At 39.4% G+C, this 21,937-nt stretch overlaps 1 protein-coding gene across 3 annotated transcripts in view; it reads left to right on the top strand.

The window, feature by feature from the left end:
- SEZ6 (seizure related 6 homolog) overlaps nucleotides 1-21,937 on the top strand; it is a 2,840,429-nt gene that overhangs the window by 2,383,822 nt on the left and 434,670 nt on the right. For all 3 annotated transcript variants that reach the window (XM_044054437.1, XM_044054436.1, XM_044054435.1), the window contains exons 8-9: nucleotides 5,884-6,078; nucleotides 13,830-13,968. In XM_044054437.1, the coding sequence (XP_043910372.1) occupies nucleotides 5,884-6,078; nucleotides 13,830-13,968 (334 nt within the window). The remainder of the gene's footprint in view (nucleotides 1-5,883; nucleotides 6,079-13,829; nucleotides 13,969-21,937) is intronic.

The raw sequence follows: 21,937 nt of genomic DNA, 5'->3' as shown, positions 1-21,937 counted from the left end.
ACTCCCACAAGAGGGGAAAACATACTGGACCTGATCATCACCAACATGGGGACACTATGCTCCAGACCAGAAGTGTATCCCTCACTGGTAAGATCAGACCATAAACTAATCTCACTGGATATTCACATCCCGACCCCACCCCCTGCCCAGAAAACAACAGTGAAAAACTTCTCTAAAGCAAATTTCACACGCCTCAAAACCGAGGCAAAATCCTTCAAAGCCCCCGGGCCTGTGGAAAATACGTCCCAGACCGCAGAATCCTTTATAAACACATTCTATGAACACCTTCAGGAATGCATGGATCATGCAATCCCAAATAAAACGTTACAATGGTTGAAACTGTGAGGATACACCACGAGAAGTCCAATTGAAGAAAAAGTCTTACTTTATTTACAGATCTGATGAAGCGTGCATGGTGCACGCGAAAGCGCTCATCCTTGTTTTTATTTTATGTTTTCGTTGGAATAAAGTAAGACTTTTTCTTCAATTGGACTTCTCGTGGTGTATCCTCACAGTTTCAACCATTGTAACGTTTTGTTCTGTCTATTTGCTGAAGGATACTTTAGGAGTGTTAGCGGTATTATTCTACATATAATCCCAAATAAAACCAAGACCCATTCCTCCAAAGGCAGACGTCCTGTCTGGTGGACCCCAGCCATAAACAAACTATACAATAGAAGGAGGAAGCTACTACATGATAGAGCAAAATCCGAAAAAGGGAAGGCATCTCTGATCAGTATTAGCAAAAAACTACGGGCACTCATAAAATCGTCTAAGGCCAGCTTCGAGAGAAAAATTGCACAGGACACTAAGGATAATCACAAGGCTTTCTTTAGTTATGTTAGGAACCTGGGTGGGAATTCCGAGATATGCTCAGAATTAGTCCAAAATGACAAAAAATACACCGAGCCCACAGACATTAACAACATCCTAGCTGACAGGTTCAGTGCAAACTTCTCCTCCCTCTCCCCACCAAAAGGGCAAATATCTATCTCAACAGAGTGCTGCCCCCCTGACATCTCAGATGCTCAGGTAAGAGCCGCCCTCTCCAAAGCAAAAAACACAGCATCAATGGGACCAGATGGTGTCCTGGGCTGCGTCCTACATGAACTCCAAGAAGAGCTAAACCCAAACATAAAACTACTGTTCAATCTTAGCCTTACTACAGGATATGTACCCAAAGAGTGGCGTACAGCAACAGTGGTCCCTCTCCACAAAGGTGGTGCCTCAACGGATCCTGGAAACTATTGCCCCATAAGCCTGACTAGCTTGATCTGCAAAGCTATGGAAAGGATCATCATGGACCTCATAAATAAAGATATTGGGGACCTACAGACACTGGATCCTACCTAGTTTGGCTTTGTTAAGGGCAGATCCTGCCTCTTAAACCTGGTCGATTTCTTTGAAACAGTCACCAAGGCCATTGACGAGGGGAAGGTGGTCCACACAGCCTACCTGGACCTCGCAAAAGCCTTCGATACAATACCCCACTTGGGCATTATAGATAAGCTCACCAGCTTAAATATAAACCCCTATGTCACTAGATGGGTTGCAAACTGGCTCAAGGACAGAACCCACATGGTTAGAATTGCTGGAGCCATGTCAGACTCCAAACCAGTTACAAGTGGTGTCCCACAAGGCTCAGTCCTGGGACCTCTCTTGTTCGGTATATATTTCTCGGCGGTACAGGCCAACATGGAAGGACTGTGGCTGACCAAGTTTGCAGATGACTGCAAACTGGGCGCCATAATCAACTCTCCAGCCGACACAAGCATCCTCCAAAAGGGCCTCATAGAAACAGACAACTGGTGCCAGAGCCATGGCCTCAAGCTAAATGCCAAAAAGTGTATAGTCATCCCTTTGGCAAAACAAAGTGCCCACAAATTACCACATAGGTGGTAATCCATTAAGTACAGAAGAAGTCATTAGGGACCTGGGGACCTAAGTTGATAGCAATCTCTCATTTGACAACCACGTGGCCAAAGTGGTTAGAAAAACATTTTATATAGCCCACCTAATCATGAAGGGATTCACATCTAGATCAGGGGAGGTCATCGTACCTCTTTACTCATCCCTCATCAGGCCCATAATTGAGTACAATGCCCCTTTTGGGATGTACCTTACCAGACACCTGCAGCAACTGGAAAGACCCCAAAAGTATCTCACCAAGAGGATCAAAGGGCTCAAACAGATGCCATATGCTGCCCGATTAAAGAAACTCCAGCTCTACTCAGTGGCATACCACCTGCTCAGAGGCGATCTGTGCCTGATGTATAAAGCCATGTCCAGCCCGGAATTAATGGACATGCTGCACCTCAGAAAATCCAAATCCCATCGAGTTACGCGCTCGAGAGACTTGAACCTCAGCACTGAAATAAATAGGACATGCTGGAGGGACAGATTCATAACCCAGAGGCTCCCTTCACTCTGGAATAAAATCCCAGTCCAGGTTAGGCAGAGTCCCACACTGACTCTCTTCAAGAGGAATCTTGATGAGTGGATGGGAGATCATAGGTTTACCCCGGCTATCACTTCTGTGTCACTGTTAGACAGAGGCACAGTATACTAACCTCAAAAAAAGGCATAGCAAAATTAATTTAAAATGGGTGGCGAAAGCCAAACACACTCTGGCTAGGCTTATAAATGCCCTAGGGCAGATAGCCTATGAACCTATGAACCTATAATGGTCAGCTACAGTATACATCTCAGATGCTATGACCTTTTTTTACATTTTTATAGAGGATAGTAAGGTGGTACTAGTTTTGTATGTTTGTTTAACTGCAAATATTCCAAGCACTAGAAGTTTCAAAGTTTTGTGACTGTTTTTTTTTTATTTCCTTTCTTTTTAAACTTTCTCTAGCTGTTGTTTTTACTGGTAATGCTGTTTCACCACTGCAAAGATGTGTTACTGCACTTTAATGACCTTAGAAACTTGAGTTTTGAAGAGTGAATTTCCATTTAATTGAAAGGAGGCTAGAAAACACCTCAGTTAATGAAGGTAGCAGGGAGTTAAAGAAGACGGAAAGTTGCTGACCGGTTTCCCTTCTTCCCCCACTGTCCAAACTACTTTAAGGACTGTTTATATTCAACTTATCTGAATGTATGAAGAGAACATAAGACTGCCTGATGACCAGGAAAGAGTCCTCAGATCCATGCAACTAACGCAATATTGATTTCTCTTGTGTATGGTCTAATCAAGGCTATGATTAAAGAGAAGGCACTGTGTTCCTTTTTTTTTCTTTTTTAAGATTTAACCAGGGTCTTTTGATACTGTAACATAGTTCTTTTCTGAAGACCCTACTGGGTATAGATGTTTCCAGTGGTATGACCAAAGGATTGACAAATTATTTGCCATGTATGCTGCATGGATGTAAACAGAATCATGTCATTACTGAAGCTAGTCTGTAGTGATGAATTGTTTGCATCCATACTGAGGTGATTACATTAAACTGTTTACCTGAAGATTATAACAATTCATCCACCTAGCTTTACACTGATGATGCCTGTTCTTACCAGATGGCTTCTCTGCATGGATTCCTCCAAAAACCTGCAGTTGATGTATTATAAATAAATTCACAACTGGGTGTTTAATAATAGTAATCTGATTCTCAATACTAACAAATGAGCAATGAGATTCAGGGGACTAGGGCAATTGTATGAATAAAAACAATGCACTCTTCAGTTTGTGTATGAAGTTGGATAAACCTCGTATGTCCAACAGTTAACATCTAATAAGTGGTGTGATCAGCTGACCATCAGATTTACAACAGGCCAGATAATGTTTTATCACATCTTGTAACTAGTATAAAATTGCTGTTTCCAAGTACACTTTAATTTATATACAGACCTATACACACACACACACACACACACACACACACACACACACACACACAGACCTATATACACACACACACACACACACACACACACGCACAGACCTATATACACACACACACACACACACACACACACACGCACGCACGCACGCACACACACACACACACACACACACACACACACACACACACACACACACACACCAAGCAGTGTATACTCAGCCTGACATAGGCCTGAGATCAACATGTGCAATAATGTTTACATCTAAGAGGCTAATACTTTTGGCCAAACTCATCAGCTGTCACTGGGGATCAGAGGTTATTACTTCAAAGAAAACCCTGACAGCTACTTGGATGATGACTCCCCCATGACTGGCTGTTGTTCAAAGGGGGACAATTGGGCTGATGAAGTCTTGGGATGACTGACAGTTGTAAGGCAATAGGGAAGAAATAATTATACAAAAAGCTTAGACCATGAGTGAAGATTTTAATACTCACAACTGTAGTCTTTCCTCATGGCAACAGACTGAGCATCATTCCAGGAAAGATGATATTTTATTTAACTAAATATTTATTGCAATTTATAAGAACAAGCTAGCCACATAGCTGTGTCCAAACAGATGGTATGCACATATCAGCTGTGAAACAATATCAATAAATATACCCCTTAATATTTCCATGTGAAGCTATAGTTAACTTCATTTTCATCATGAACATTTATTCCTTCTCCCTATTTATCTTCCTTGCAGAACCTTATTTTTATAAATGCGCTGTATAGTTTATAAAACAGTGAAACTGTGCTGTACAGTATTTCATCTTATTATCTGTGCATCTACTATGCAAACAGGACACTTGTAAAAACAGGGGTTCTGCTCATATCTTTCTAATAGATAGACAGGTAAATGATGGATGGATGGATTGATGGATGGATGGATGGATGGATGGATGGATGGATGGATGGATGGATGGATGGATAGAAGAGAGTAACATCTGTGTAGGTGACCTTCTCATGAAGGTTAGATTAGCCACAGGAAACTATGGATCAAGGGGTCGGGTATACATTGCAGTGTGTACAGGTTGTCAACAATTTTACATTGGGAAAACTGAGAGACCCTTTTGAAAATGCATTTATGAGCATCTATATGCAATAAGAACTAGAAATGGAAATAATGGTTTATTTAGGCACCGAAAAAATTCTCCCCTTTGCACTAGATTCTAATTTGGTATTTTACAGATAGTGAAGGAAGACATGGGGGGACAATGGCAAAATAAACTGGGAACAATGGAACTTTTTTGCCAACTGAGGTTAAATGCTATTACTAGTCCAGGTATTAATGATTACTGTTCCCTAATGGCTATTTTGAAATACATCTCTACTATTTTAACATGATTGTTTTAGTTTCTGGTTTAAATTACACTGGACCTTTAAGAAGTGATGATGTCACTAATTTTAATTGATGGGAGGTGTTTTTTTTCTCTATTTAAACCACTTGTAAAGCTGTGTATGTTGTTCTGATGAAGTCATGAATTTCTAGGGACGAAAGCACTTAACTAGAGATTTTTTACTTCTGTAATGAGTTTTCAACTGTGAAGTACCATCAAACTTGTCCTACTACAGGTTGTTTTCTGGACAATTCTTTATGAGGTATTTGTGTTTTACATGGTCGTAGTTTACCTTGTTGGCACACTGCTTGTTTTTACACAGATTCGATATGAACATTTACTGAAACTGCCTTCCAGGAGTTAACATGACTCAGTTAATCCTCTATTGATTAATTTTTATATTTCTCAGATAGCTAAAGGTCAGCTTTTTATTTAAATAAACATCCAAGAATACAGTCTGTGTATATATAATATATATATGTGTGCGTGTGTGTGTGTGTGTGTGTGTGTGTGTGTGTGTGTGTGTGTGTGTGTGTGTGTGTACATGAGCTTTTACTTTTCTTCCATTTACTTTCTTTACTGCTATCTCTTAGTATCTGTAAAGTTGCATTTCAGTCAAAAAAATGCTAATGCATATGCATGTGAATTTATTTCATTACAGCATTTGCACATGGACATTGTTATGAGCCATATGTGAAGAACGGAAATTTCAGTACTAGTGACAGCACTTATGCAGTTGGGACGACAGTGGAATTCTCCTGTGATCCTGGGTACACTCTGGAACAAGGCTCCGTGATCATTGAGTGCCTTGATATCAATGACCCACAGTGGAATGAAACAGAGCCAGCTTGCAGAGGTAGGATATTACTCATGATCTGATAACTGAATTTTACATACCACTGGCAAGGCTCATGAATGAGCTTCAGAGGGTCAAATGAGGAATGATTGGGTGGTGAGCATATGGTGACACAAATCAACTTCAGAAAAGGAAGACAAGTAGCTACATCCCTGCTCCTAAAGCTAAAATTGCTAGTATACTGACAATCTGTCCTGGAGGGATGTAGCAGTAATGTGCCATCTGGAATCTGCTTAATAAGCCAGATTAGAACCCAAGTCAGTCAACCAGTGATCTCCTGGTAACGCTCACATAGGTTGTTAATAAAAAGAAACATTTTCTCCTCCCAGAATCAAAGGGCCGGCCTATTATTGTCTCAGATGTTTACCCAGACCAGCCACTTGTAATACTTAGCTACCCCACTGAAGGTCCAGCTAGCTTCAGATTCTGGGCTTTTCAACTGCAGATGATTTCAGTAAGCCTCAACCAAGTGATCACCTGGTTACTCCTATTTTAATTGTAAGACCCTCCTAGCCAGTCTTAGAACTTGAGACTTAAGTGAGCCATGCTAGGCACCTCTAACTAGCGTAATTGTCCTGAGCCATTTAGCAGGAAGTCAACACAACCAGTAATATTAATTAGGCTAGATAGCTAAAGTGCACTGTAATAAAGTTTGTAAACTGAGCTACTCAACAAAGTGTTGACATGCTGAGGCTTGAATGATCAACTAATCCAAGCTCATACCTTAGGCTACCTCAGTTAAAACAGAACTTGTACCATTCGGCAGAAGTGACACCATTGCATCAGGATCTATGGACTGCCTAGTTTTGCGGCAGCAGGATATCTCTTCACAATGTGGGCAATTCAGAATCAAACAAAATGAGTACTGGTTGTGTATTCACTGAAGACTTCAGCAAGGGTGAACTGGTCAAGCCTACCCCTGTGAATGGGATCAGGACAAACAACCTGGTGATGTGGGGGTGTAAAGGCTTTGCCTTGTGCACCTCCTTTACTATTATAAAATGATTTGAGGTAACACAACTTAGCAATCAGGTAAACAAACAATAACTAGAACCCCAAATACCAGAAGGTTTGGCTGATAGACAAAGGTCTAAACAAGGATAATTGATTCAATTTCCTTAGGGTAAAGAGGAAGAATTCTCAGCTCTGTGGCAATTACGACACTAACAGACCCCCAAGGACCTACTGAAATACTTCCATGAGAAGACTGAGGGAGCAATTTCCAAGATGTACAACCAGACTAGTATAAAATTATGAACTGGTGAACATTTAAAGTTTTGCACATTCAGCTTGAGTGGTGGTATTATGAGGTAAGTAAAATCAAAAGAAGTCCCCAGCCCACAGTATGATGGCATTCAGAATCTGTTGTTCAGAACTTGCCTGAAGAATGGAAAAGCAAATGGGTTTATGGCAGTAGGTGGAGTCCCATCTCATCTAGTGTGAGCAGGAGGATGAAGGTGAAAGAAATCACACCAGTATTTGTACTTCATCAGTCATCGCAACATCAGCTAGATGAGCTGTGAAGGCAGATGTCTGTCTGTCCTTTCAGGCTATATAATTTCTTACTCAATTATCATAATCAATAACGAGAAACACATAATGAGGACCACAGCAGGAAACAGGGGAATAAACAGAACATCTTGGTATACAAGTTGAAGCAATTAAGAACTGACCTGTTGGAACTGATTTTATGTGCATTTAAACAGTTGGTTGCAAGGCCTGCCTACCTGTGCAGGTGTGAGTCTTCTATCTGCAGTGGGGCTACTGTATGCCTGAATAAAACATTTTATTATCTAAAGATTCACTACAGTAAAGAGGGGTGAAGTAATCTAAGATTCCCATCTAGCCTTACTGGTATTATTATCAGTCTTATTTATGCAACACTTTTCTTAAAATACTTTGTACATAATATGTAAGACTGATACTGAAGTTACAGAATGTATGGTAAATGTCTATAGACACACTCATCCAAACACAGATGGCAGTCACATGCATCACTTTTAAGGGCAATGTTAAAATCCCCTACTGTCTTCAAGAATAAAGGCCTGAGTTCTTTAAGATGCACTTGGACTCACAACACGGCAGCACTAAGTCTGTTATAGGGTACATTATGTTAACATCTCATTTGGAGGACAGTGCCAGCCATCACTACAACTCTCCTTTAATACTTCTCAGATGACAGTGTTTTTTGGAATAACCTCAATTGCCACCTGGGAAAAGAACCTCCAGTCTTCAGGTTCAGAGGTGGATGTTTTACCACAATGACATCTCGAGTTAAGATGGCTCTTCTTTAGTGTAGGGAATATCAAAAAGAAGGTGGAAATACTACCTTACCACACTGACATATGTGCAGGTATAAATGCGTATGTTAGTATTTCATGGGCCTTAGGTCAACTGGAACCCTGAGCGAAAGGGCTCCATGGCGCCCCTCCCACACCACCTGGTGCCCCATCCTGGTCTACCTACATCAAATAAATACTAGAAAAGTGCCCCTGCTAGAGTGGCACCCTAGGCGGCTGCCTAGTTGGCCTATGCCTAAGGCCGGCTATGAGCAGGCAGATATCATTATCTTTGCACATCTTACATTCCTTGTACTTGATGGGTAAGCAGTAGGCACATTTCAGATGGAATGTGTCTCTTTTATGATGTCACTACTCAGATATGCACCTATCTCCTGCAGAGTTCCTGTTATCCACCAATCACAACCCAAGAAATGATACGGGGCCCTGACCAAGGAAGATGCAATCCTTTATTAATACTGGGCCAAGTAAAGTATACTGTGCATACCAAGGGAAGAGTGGATTGCTGAATGTGGCTCAGGAGGATTGTATCAGCAAAAAAAAGAAAAAAAGGCAATTTATCCAGTAATGATAATAATAATAATAATAATACCTTATATGTAATAACCCAAACTGAAGTATAAATCCCATGAAGAAATATGAACCTCTAAAATACAGAAAACTCATGAGTGGTAAATTATAGCTTCACACCAGTTTGTCAAATCACTGTAAATATTAGCTCAAGAGAATGTTTTTTTATATATTGTAGTCAAGTAAAAAATCCATTAGCCAGTTGAAGGGATTTCAGCTAAGATATGTGTCAAATTCCATTAGTTGCTTGGTGAAGACTCCTTTAAAATCAATAATATCTGATTCTATCGACATTCTACAGCAGGGGCTGGTGGTACAGTTCAGTCATGCAGAATGTTCTCAGCTTAAATAAGTTGTCTTTTCAAATTTAATCTGTTCATGGTGGATGTCAACATTGCGCAGGTAGATTGGGATTTCAAATTCAGAGGAGCTGATGTGTCCAGTGAAGGGGAGGACTATCTGTTTTCATTTTCAAATTGCTCTGCACCAGACCAAAGAAATCCCCTGTTATTGCGCATAGCTTTATTTTCAGATTTCTATCTGCATACAGCTAGTGTTCAGCTTTTGACAGCAAAGCCAGATATACAGTAATGCATTGCAATTTTTTCCTTACAGTAAAAATGTAGCATCCCATAGTTTTATGACATTAATTTGGCATGCAAAGATAGCATAATCATCTTTCATTCATAATAATGAGATCACAAAGGAGTCTGATTATTATCTGTACTTATAATATTTAGTATGAAATATAATTGTCCCTGGACAGTGGCAGAATGCAGCAAACTGCTAAATAATGTAGTATCCTGTAGCATTGAACTATGAAAAATAACAATGGTATAGCAATGAGGTTTGTACCTAGGCTTTCAAAAATTCAATTTTCAAACTATTTAAACTTTTTCATACCCAAAGATTAATAGAATAATGTCCAAAATAAGGAAAAAAGGTATTTGTGTTATGTGCATGTGTATGCTTACGTTTCTCTGACTGAGGTGAGACATGGGTAGGTGACAAGCAAAAGCTAGCTATCAAGAGTACTTCATCTGACAGGTATAAAGGCAGTCAGCAACAGATAAGGATATATATATATATATATATATATATATATATATATATATATATATATATATATATATACATATATAAGGAGTTTGCACAATATGAGTATACAGATATGATGGGTGAATGCAAAGAGTTTAGGAAGGATAAGATTTATAGAAATGAGAGGCAAGACAGAAAGAAATGTAGTTTTCATTTTTATTGTTTAGGGTAATAGATAGGTATGGCTGCTAGTACACTGACCGAGAGTCTATAAGAACATGGGAAGAAAACATAGCTTTTGTAGTAGTGATTCAAAACAGGAATTCAAATTTATAAGTGTATATGTCATACAATTTGGTTATAGAAAAGGAATCTAGACAGTTGACTGGATTCATATAGTAACACATCAAACTAGAGTTGATCGGATGTAAATAGTAACAGATATAACTGGGGTGCAAATAAGAAATAGTGACAGTAAAAAAAGTTGGAATGATTATTTGACTAAAGAGCTTTTTTTCTGAACTAAAGTTTAAAATATAGTGCCATACTATTTCTCAGTTTATAGTCAAAAATATTAACAGGGACTACCCTGAGATCAGAATACTACATTTCCAAAGGAGGCTGTATAAATTATAAATTATAAATATACTATTTTAGGGAATAACATATGTATATCAAAATTATGCTTGCTAGAATTTTAGTGATGCAGTTTGGGACAATAGAGACAAATGGAAGGGACCTTGTTTAATATGAACCTAAAGAAATACTGTTTAATAGAGAGGTTACTGGAGTCCTGGTACTAAATTAACTGAATCAGTGGTACAATGTGAATCAATGATGTAAGATGTTCAGGGAAGCCTGAGACAGAGAAAGGAAAGAGCTGTGAGTACAGCTACTTTGGCATGGCTAGCTGTAACAATTAAATATTGTACATTCATAGGCATCACTCAACATAGTTTACATGTAGTTGACCTCTAAATCTTGCCCTTTATTACATGAAGTGACACAAAAGACTCCCATTTTGTATCACACCTCCACCAATGATGTGCAAAACTACTGTACAAAGCAAGCAGTAGGTGACGTCACAATGAGTTGTGTTACACTCTGCACCATACAATCTGGGTATGGCTGTGCATAGAATCTGCACTGGCTGATGTCACTTAATGTGAGCTGTAGACAAAATCTGCACTGACCGATGTTACTTAATGTGAGCTGTAGATAGAATCTGCACTGACTGATGTCACTAAATGTGGGCTGTAGATAGAATCTGCATTGGCCGATGTCACTTAATGTGAGCGGTAGATAGAATCTGCACTGGCCAATGTCATTTAATGTGAGCTGCAGATAGAATCTGCACTGGCCGATGTCACTTAATGTGGGCTGTAGATAGAATCTGCACTGGCCGATATAACTTAATGTGAGATGTAAATAGAATCTGCACTGGCCGATGTCACTTAATGTGAGCTGTAGTTAGAATCTGCACTGGCCGATGTCACTTAATGTGGGCTGTAGATAGAATCTGCACTGGCCGATGTCACTTAATGTGAGCTGTAGATAGAATCTGCACTGGCTGATGTCACTTAATGTAAGCTGTAGATAGAATCTGCACTGGCCGATGTCACTTAATGTGAGCTATAGATAGAATCTGCACTGACCGATGTCACTTAATGTGATCTGTACAAAGAATCTGCACTGGCCGATGTCACTTAATGTGAGCTGTAGATAGAATCTGCACTGACCGATGTCACTTAATGTAAGCTGTAGATAGAATCTTCACTGGCCGATGTCACTTAATGTGGGCTGTAGATAGCATCTGCACTGGTTGATGCCACTTTATGTTATTATTTCTTGTCCTGCTGTCAAGCTTAGCAAGTAGTTAGTATCACACTATGCAGCTAATCTTATGCCAGATTTTGCATAACAGAATTTCAACATTATAGCAGCACTTTTTGGTTCTTCTATTGAAATTTCTTTTTTTTTTTCCTTTGTGGAGTCATAAGACACTTCGGGCACTCTTTTACAAGTTTGAGAAAAAAAAATAAACATATTTTACTCAGAGCAATCACAAGGGAGGATTGAAGAGCCCAGTACATGTTCTCCTCTCTCAGGACAGGGACATGGTTTTGAACTGCCCCATTGACCCTTGGCAAAGAAGAGAGGCATAGTAAAGGAGCTTCTAACAGGGATCCTGCAGGCAAGCGCATGGAAGCATGCACATGTTCCAAATATCACTGCATGTTGTGCCGTATGCACATATTCCAAATATCACTGCATGTGTTGCCTCCCAGGAGATTTAATGGGTAGAGCATGACAACAAAGTTCCCCAGCCACCATGAACTCTGAGGGTTACATGGGAAATCACAGAGGTATCTGTGATGCCCTGTGGTCATCAGGTCCTGGTTAAAAAAAAAACTGTTTACAGGTGGTTTGTGAACAGATACATTTACACACGTACAGAGATTGTCTGACCTACCTTTCTGTCCATTATTCATTGTTACAAATTAATCACTACATCCACATAAATATCACTATCTTGCTCTAAATGCATGTCATGTATTCCTGAACATACACTGCTTTTCAATAGACAGTCTGTCAAATGCATTTGTTCTAGAATCCAACTACTCTGATTAAAAAGTGCTCTTGAATTGTTTGTAAAATGCATTTAATCTAGTCTTAAATTGTGATCTTCTTAATTTTGAGTACCTTTAAAATACAAGCAAGAGCTTTTTGGTTCCTTACTGGTTTTCAGCCATGTGACGAGCTCTGATGTACACAGATAAGTCTAGAACACCCATCTAGGATGCATATATCCACATTATAAGCATAATGGCTCAATCTGTGAATGTGCATTATATGATTTCATTGATGGCTGAGAGAATGGATGCACCTAGCCTCCATTTTATTTATTTATTTAGTTTTGCTATGATGTGTCTCACAATCATAAGTTAATACCAGGTCTATTCCATCATGTCTTGTTCATTACAGTAGCTCTTTTATCAATATTTATGCCATAGTTGTTATGTTTATGTCTATCACAAAAACAAGTACGATATTTTACAATTATAGTAGGTGGCTGAATGCTGCAGGTAAACTGTTCCAGGTTTCACATAGTGTGGAGTGCAAATGGCAGAGTGTGAGCATACCTCTTAGCACAAGAAATCTGAACAAAGTCTAAAATAATTGTGGGACAAAAAAATGAAAAATAGGAACAGATTTTAAATATTGGTCTCATAAACCTAGAAATTGCTAGCATAGCAGGATTTTGGTAAGCATGTAGTTTGTGAAGGATATGAAGTCTGAAAAACAAATGTATGTTATTATTTGGTGACTCCAGTACTCTATGATTTGTCAGGAATCACAAATTTTATGTGGAACAGACCAAAAATATGAGTCAAAAATTTGGACATTCTGTGAAAAGATGGACAGTTGAGAAGTATCAGTGTGAACTGTCACCTGCTTGCAGATGTAAAAGCAACCAAAGGGGAAGCCTAGACAAAAATCTGATAAAATAAAGTCACTGGACATTCCTGAATCAAGGACCCAACAAAAAAAATACATGGATCCTGAAACACGTCTTTAAAAAATCCAGTTGTTTTTGCTTTGTGTTTTATGCTCACATAAATGTACTCTTCTTTAATATTTTAATTTCTGCTCTCATCTTCCCTGAATCCATTTTACTCTCTTCAGGCTTCAGCAGGTGATTTTGTAGTTTCAACTGTTTTTGCTTAGTTTACATTTTTAATGTGTGAACATCAACAACAGGGTGAACTGAATGTTCTATGACCTTGAGACTCCATGAGTAGTACAAAGCCGTCACTCATGTAATGCTTTTTCTGATTACAGCTGTCTGCAGTGGTGACGTCACTGAATCTGCTGGAGTGATTTTATCCCCAAATTGGCCAGAAGCCTACGACAAGGGTCAGGACTGCATATGGGGAGTACATGTGGAAGAGGATAAGCGTATGATGCTAGATATTCAAGTGTAAGTAAACTATGCTACTGATTTCACAAGTTGTGTACATATAACCAGGTGACCAGAGTACAAGGCAGTTCCCCATATCACATGCTATTGCAAAATGTATTTAGTAATGGTGAGAGCAAGGGCTAGAAGGTATTGCCATTACATCACTTATCACTGCAGAAATATTTTCTGTGCCTCAGTGAAGTACCAGTCACTTACTATAAATATAAAATATTGCAGTTATTTCATTCAGCATTTCAGAATGGGTAAAAAAATCCTGAGGTATTTTTGATCCCAGTATCTCACATATATATTTTTAATGAATGCTTACTTCACCTGAGATACATATGCATTTTAGACAAATAAATGTTACTTTAGAAGTGGAATAAAACACAACTGTGAGCCATAAAGGAATTAATGCAGTGTGTGTCTGGCAGCTGGCAGCATTACCCATTACTTTCTTGAAACTGCAGACCCTGTTAATGTTCACATTGTGTATTCTTGGGTTTTGACATGAATCAAATGTCTCTTTTTATTACTTAATAAGGTAAATTACAAGAGACTACAGAACAGGCAAAGTATCTCTAAGTGGATTGAAAAACAGCTCAGTTCAGTTCCATCTAATGGATTTCTTCAAATATAAGTTTCATCAAAGTGGATTTGCTTATAGTAAATTTTTATAACGTAAATTGCACCACCTTGCATCTTTTTTCCCCCTTATGTTTCCAAGAAGATGCAACTTTGAAGTTAAAATAAGAGTAGGGAAAAAGCCCCTTCAAAAATTGGGGTTTACTGGGAAAGTACAGTTGTGTAAGTAAACTTAACATAGCAGTGGATGTTTGAATGATCACTGCTGCAGTAGCCTTAGCTATATGGGATTATATCCTGTGAAGGATATGACAGCTGGCCAGTTTCCAAAGCTTCAGTGCACCTTATACTAGCCCAAAACTGTCAGGCAGCTCAAGCTGAGCTGACTAAAAGACAAATTTGGGTGCCAAGCCCTTAAGAGCTTTCCTGACAACAGACAGATGGAGGCTGAGCCCTGAAAGGACAATTCTAGGAAGAACAACAAATAAACAACCACACCCTGACATAGACAACATACCAAAACACAAGGAGGGAGGAGGGAAGGAACAGCTACTGCAGAACTGATCATTGGAACACCTACTGTTATGGTACGTTTACTTACACAACTGTACTATGCTCATCATATTGATCACTGTTGCAGCAGCATTAGCTATATGAGTAGATTATCATAGCTTATTACATTTGGGAGGTGAAAGGAGAAGAGTCCAAGGGCCCCTTAAGAATGGCATTGCAAAGCTTGATCTAGACCTAGAGAAAAATTCAAGCTTATAGTGCTTTGTAAAAGTATATACAGAGGACCAAGCTGCAGCTTCTAGAATACTTATAGAATCCAACCCTTTTGAAAATGCCATAGATGAAGTCAGGGCTCTAGCAGAGTGGACCTTGACCCTGCCAGTAAATTTTTTGTTGTGGTGAGTGTAAAAAAAAAGGTAATACCCTTAGACACCCATTTGGAAATAGTCAATATTGGCACCGGTTACCCCTTCTTTTACCTTTACAGGAAAAGAACAGCAGATATGAAGATCTGAAAGATTTAGTTCTGTAATGGTCATACTAGAGTTGTCAATGGACATCCAAGGTGTGGAATATCCTTTCTCCCTAAATTTTAAGATAAGTAAAGAAAATGGGAGAAAGGATAGTTTGGCTTAAAGGAAACTCGGGTACCATTTTAGGCATAACAAATAGATTAGTTCTCAAAGAAACCCCGTCTGTGTAGAAAATGAGATAGGGCTGGCTCATCATAAGAGCTTGCAACTCAGATAGTCTTCTTGCAGAGGTCAGAGCAATCAGTAAAACTGTTTCCCATGTGAAGAATTTCAAGTCAACCAGATAAGCTGATTCAGGCAGAGTAAATATTAGCTTCTCTAACACAAAATTAAGATCTCAAGAAGGGACCACTGGTTTTCTTGAAGGCATCTTGAGTAAAACTCCTTTCAAAAACACTGAAAGAGAAGGCTCCATGGGTAGACATGCTTAAATGTCAAATATATGAATCTTGGTGGAGGAGTAAGAAAGGCCGTAGGAAAATACCCCACATAAGTATTGTAAAACCGGAGAAAAAATAACCCTAAATAGGTGCTGGTTATGTTGTTGTTGGTGTCAGCTAGAAAACATTTTCCATTTTCTTATACATGATTTTCTAGTAGCAGGATTTCTTGCCTCCATTAGTACCTGCTCACATCCTCAGTAAACAGGTGCATACTGTAAAATGCAACCCTATTATCCAGGCAATCGGTTGAAGTTGATTTGGGATGGGGGTGTATAAAATACCCCTGATCTTGTGTGAGTAGATCCATTCTGTGATAAAGCTAGCAGTAATTGCCCCTGACCATTTTCAAAGGAAGGGAGAACCACTGTTGTCTGGATGGGCAGGTGAGTAAGCATTTTGCGAGATTCCTCCTGAATCTTCAGAAGTACCCTGGATGTTAGGGGAAAGAGTGGAAAAGCATACAGGAATGTTCCTTTCAAAGAAAACGGAAAAAGACATCTGTCTTCCAGGCCTTCTAGCATGGAGTCCTGGAGCAGAATCTTGCCAGCTGATCATATGGAGAGGAGGCAAATGGATCTACTAGAGAAACTCCTCACAGAATCTTGGAAGACCTGCTGATCTAGTTTGCATAAGTGAGGGTCTGCCCTTGTCCTGTCCTGTTCAGCTTGTCTGCCACACAGTTTTCCTCTAGCAGAATGAAGGATACCTGTGGAGTGAGATTGTGCTGTGAATATATATCCCAAGCTAGCATGGCCAGTCTGGAAAGGGGGTACAGTCTGTTTCCTCCATGCTTGAAGATGTATCACGTGATTGTGGTACTGTCTGAAATAACTTGAAGAGATCCCAGGGACCAAAAATGATTCAGAGAGTTGAGTGCTTTGATCAAGGCAAACACCTCTTTCATATTTATGTGCTTGCATCTGTCCTAAGTGTCCCACACACCCCCCCTACAATATTATCCCTCCTGAAACTGCCCCCAAGCAAAGTCCAAGACATCTGAGATGACTGACTGCTTTGGAACAGGGAGAGATAAGGGGAGACTCAAATTTAGGGATATTTGCTGTCTTCGCCAAGTAACTTTTCTATCGATAAACCCAGCACTTGAAATTGAAAAGACAAGGGACGCTGATGCTGGGAACAAACAAGCATTGTATCTTTCTCATGTGGAGTCTTGCCGGGGTTATCATGAAAATATGGAACAAGCTTCCAGTTCACATGAAACAGAGCCCCTCCCTGATCCTGTTTAAACACAACCTAGATCAATGTATGGGTGATGGCAAATTCACTCCTGAGGTGGTGCTCACGGCCCTCCAGGACAGAAGAAGTCAGTATTAACTGCCATAGACCCTTAACTCTGGGAACTTTACTCACCTAACCACTGACAATTGAGGCAACTCAGGACAGATATGGTTAGGCTTGTAAAGGCTCTAAGGTCGTTAGCCTAGTAACCTCCTAGATGCCATGATACCCTAAATTCTGATGTATTCCCATGTCTAAGTGGAAAACCTTTGAAACAGATCTAGATATAGATCTATTTTTTTCATGTGTCCAGCTAACACCACAGGAACACAATCTTGTGTAAAGGAGTCAAAAAGCACTTTTGAATGTTCTCCTGGAAATCTAGCTTGCATAGGAGATCTCTCGCCCAAGTGAGAGATTCCTGACACTTTGAGAAAGACTCTGGAAAGACAAGCAAGTCATCTAAATATTGAAAAAAGAAAAGTGATTCCCTGTAGCCTGCAGTGAGCTATAACTGGAGCTAGCCATTTACTGAACACTGTTGGTGAAGTGATAATCCAAAGGGTAAGGCACAGAACTGGTAAAGTGATCCAAACACACAGACCTTAGGAAACACCTGGAGTCTCGATGAAAAGGAATGAGTCTTTTAAATGCAGAGCTACCAGGAAACTTTAATGAGGAAGAACAGGTAACAGATTGTGAAGTGACATCATTTTAAAGTTAGGCACTACCACAAACAGGTCTAAGAAGAAAGCTTTCTCTGGCACTAAAAACATCCTTAAACAAAAACCTCTCCTAACTTGGGAAGGCGGAACTGGTTCTATCAGTCTGTGGAACAACATGTAATGAAGGAAAGGTGGAATAAAAGAGCCTTGTCAAGTAGATGAAGTATAACTTTCTGGCAAGGAGGAGTATCCTCTCACTGCCATCTATAACCTTGATGAATGATCTTCAGAACCCATTTATTTATTTGAAACTATCAGTTGCCAAAGAGAAACATGGAGATTCAGACTTTCTGGAAGGGAAAAGAGGCTGTCAGGGTGGAAGGGGGAACAAAGTCCCTTAAATAGTCAAACTGACTAGTTGGACTGTCCTTGGTTTTGGTGGGGGGGGGGGTCCTAAATTATTTTTGGAACACCCTTGTTATTATGTCATTATGACAAAATTGGATGAGGGGTTAGAGAATCCCTTCAAAAATTAGAAAAAGTAGGGCAAAAATCTTTGAGAGTCCCTGATTTAGTTTACCCCTTTTATCACACTTTTTGATTACCTCTGCAGCAAAGGAACCAAAAAGTGAACCTCTATCCAAAAGAGAAAATAAAATCCTTATTCACATCCTCTTTGGAGATTCATAGAATACAGCCAGGAAAACTTCCTCAAAACAGTAACAGAGGCTATAGCCCTGGAATAATTATCAACCAAGTCATACACATACTATAAATAGAGAGCAGTGACTAATACAATAGAAAAAACTAAATGTTTTAAGCAGATGTTTCTTCACAGGAAGAAATTGCAAACCAAACATTCCTCATACTTTCGCAATTAGAATAAATATTAACGTGTAAGCTTGAAAATTCAAAATTCTGAAAATCAAAACTGCAGAAGCATAAACTAGTTCCCCATACCCATCAATAATCTTCCCATCCTTATCAAAAAGGGTAGAATAGGAATGAGCTAACTGCTTAGCAGCAGTAGGAATAACTAAAGATATCAAGAACCAAGAATATGAACGTTGTAACTCCAGACAAGGCAATTGCATGTGTGTCTTTCGGCTTTTCCCGGTTAGGGGTCGCCACAGTGGAACTCCGGTCCGCTAATGATTGGCAGTAGAGTTTTACATGCTGGCTTGCCGGGCCTAACGCACAACCTTCAATGAAGGAACGCCCATTCATGCATGTCGTCACACAGCAGACGCTTTAACTGAGAATCGAACGGGCAACGTCTAACTGTGAGGCGACAACGCTACCGCAGAACCACCACTCCAGACAAGGCAATAATCCACCTTTACTTAGCCAGACACAGCACAACACCAACATAAACAATACAATACAGTACTAAGCTCTTTCATTCCTCCAAAATTTAAAAAAACAATGGACTTCTTCAGAGTATTTTGCAGCAAACACACACTACTTGACATAACTATAAGAACCAATCATTTTAAAATCCTCCACATCATAAGCCACTAAGTGTCTAAAACCCTGGACTTAATAAGCTAAGCAGTAATATAAAATGTTTATTTAAAATACTTGCTTAGAATTCTTGCAACATTTAAAATATTAGAAATATTAAAAAAATCTTACAAGATACTAATAACATGACAAATGCAGTTTACATTTTCAACAAACATTTCATTCAGTCCTGGTAGTACAGCAGTATTTAACCTAATCTGCCAACACAACTCCTTATATGCTAGCAGATTCTCCCTCAAAAAAATGTAATCTGCTGCTACAGAAGGAATTTCCTGAGCCTTCACCATTTCTTCCAGTTCTGTCAACTTTGGAGGATGTGTGGGTCTCTGCCTGTATTTGTCCTAATAGTCAGCCTGCTGCCTCTAAAAAGGCAGACAAAATGTATAAAGTTCCTCAGTATTTTTAGTTTTTATATACTCTTCCCAAACCTGACCCAGCTGTTATATCTTTAGTTATTCACAAAAGTAAGAATGACAGCAATTCTAGTGTAATCCCACTGAAAGCACTGGCACATTCTGGAAACTGTCTCAAAAAGAGAGGATAATCAGAAATGGAGGTCTCCTCTAAGACTGAATCAGAAAACTGAGGAGAAAACAACCTATACCTGGCCCTTCATCTTCTTGTCCAGATTCAGAATCTTGAATCTCTTCAGAAAAGGAGGTATCCTTCTTTTTACCAGAAAGCAATATATAAGAAGGATCAAAATCCTGAAAAAACCCTCAGCCAGACCCAGTAAACTGCTCTTGTCTAAGGAAATTTCAGGATGAGTAGATACATTTTCAGTTTTCTGGTTCCTTTTGACAGACAAAAATATGGCCAACAGTGATATAAATGACAGCAGTAGCTTCCCCAGTGTTGTGCATAGCATTCGGACAAAACAGGAGAGCCTTCCCTGTTCCATCTCCCAGGACCAACAAGAGTGGCTCTCCTTTGCCCATTGAGAGGACAGCATCAGCCACAGATGATGTGGCTAACCCCCGGTCCGTAGTGACTGTAGGTGCTACACCAGAGGAATCCAGGGTAAAAGATGTGTGGTCTGAGGTATAACCATTTGCCACAGCAGAGTCACTAACTTGCAGATGAGGCAAAGTAATAGCTTGTTGTTCTGGCAAAGGCTATTTGCTTAACTTTTTCCTATTGTGGCTGGAAGACCAACTATGGGACTGATTGCTTATTCCATAGTCAAGCGAAAAATGGTACATTTTTTCCTAGGGTAAACAAGCAGCAAAAGCTGTTAAAAATTCAAAGTTTTTAAAAGTCCCTTTTTTCACACAAAAATAAAAAACACAGTTAAAAGCACTTTAAAACACTAAACCCCCAAAATGTAAAATAAACACAATTTTACCACAGAAAATATGTTTTAAATACTTTAAACAACTTTTAAAATGACAGGAAAGACATCTCTCATGTTTAATAGTACAGCACAGTCTTGTGACAACACAAAATCCTAGCTTTTAAATAACTTTCCTAAAAAGGAAAGTATTAATCATCAACAAAAAATAATTGAGTAGAAGTTTTTCCCCAAAGTTACATCTTTGCCCAGCAAGGGAAAAGCATAAGCCAACTATTTATCCTTAAAAGCCTCAGAGGAGTGAACACTTCATCAGCAGTACAGCTCTGAAGGCTTTGGCACCCAAATTTGTCTTTTAGTCAGCTCAGCTCGAGCTGGTTTACAGGTTTGGCATGTGGAAGGTGCCCGGAAGCTTTGGAAGGTGACCGGCTGTTATAGCCTTGGTAGGATATAACCCCATAGAGCTAAGGCTACTGTAGCAGTAGCAATCAATATAATGAACATCATGCTATCTCACCCCCAAATAAATAGGTTTTTGTGTTTATTTTATTTTAATTGAGATCATATTTCAAAATTATTTTGATATGTTATATTTAGGTGAGTATATAAAGCTGAGCCAGAGCAACGTGCTGCATGTTGTGAGCTTTAAATGCAAGTGAAGGTGTAGCAGTCTAAAGATCTTTCCATTAGAGCTTGGTGAGTTGAAGTCATGAGTGAACTCAAGGATCCAGGCTGCACATCAGAGGTAGCACTGCCACGCAGCACAGATCTCAGATACTGGAGAAAACTATTCAAAATCACAGCATGTTACAGATGCCTGTAGTCACAGGGAAGTGTTCCCTTTCACTGAGCAGTGCTAAATATACTCAAGGCTTTCACAATAATGCATGTACTGTGCCATGCAGCAACAGAGTGGGAACAACTGACAAGAAGGGTGATGAAATTAGTATTTCACATCAGTACCAGTTCCTGCTGGTGCCACCTCTCCGCAGAGTCTAAATGGCACTGAACTAGGGGGATGAAAGATAAATATCTTAGGCGAAACATAAAACAAAAATATAAAAGTCAAGAGGGAAAGAAAAGATTGCTATGTAGGCAGAGAGCAGGATCGTTTGGTGTGAATTAAAAATATTTTATTCAAAGATAATAAAAACTGACTTCAGCCACTAGATCTTATATTGGTTAGGTTAGTAG

This window comes from Protopterus annectens, chromosome 13.part0, assembly GCF_019279795.1.
Source record: "Protopterus annectens isolate FY-2018-M chromosome 13.part0, PAN1.0, whole genome shotgun sequence".
In the NCBI taxonomy this organism is placed as follows: domain Eukaryota; kingdom Metazoa; phylum Chordata; order Ceratodontiformes; family Protopteridae; genus Protopterus; species Protopterus annectens.
The sequence above is the reverse complement of the archived record's forward strand: the minus strand, read 5'-3'. Positions and strand labels throughout refer to the sequence as shown.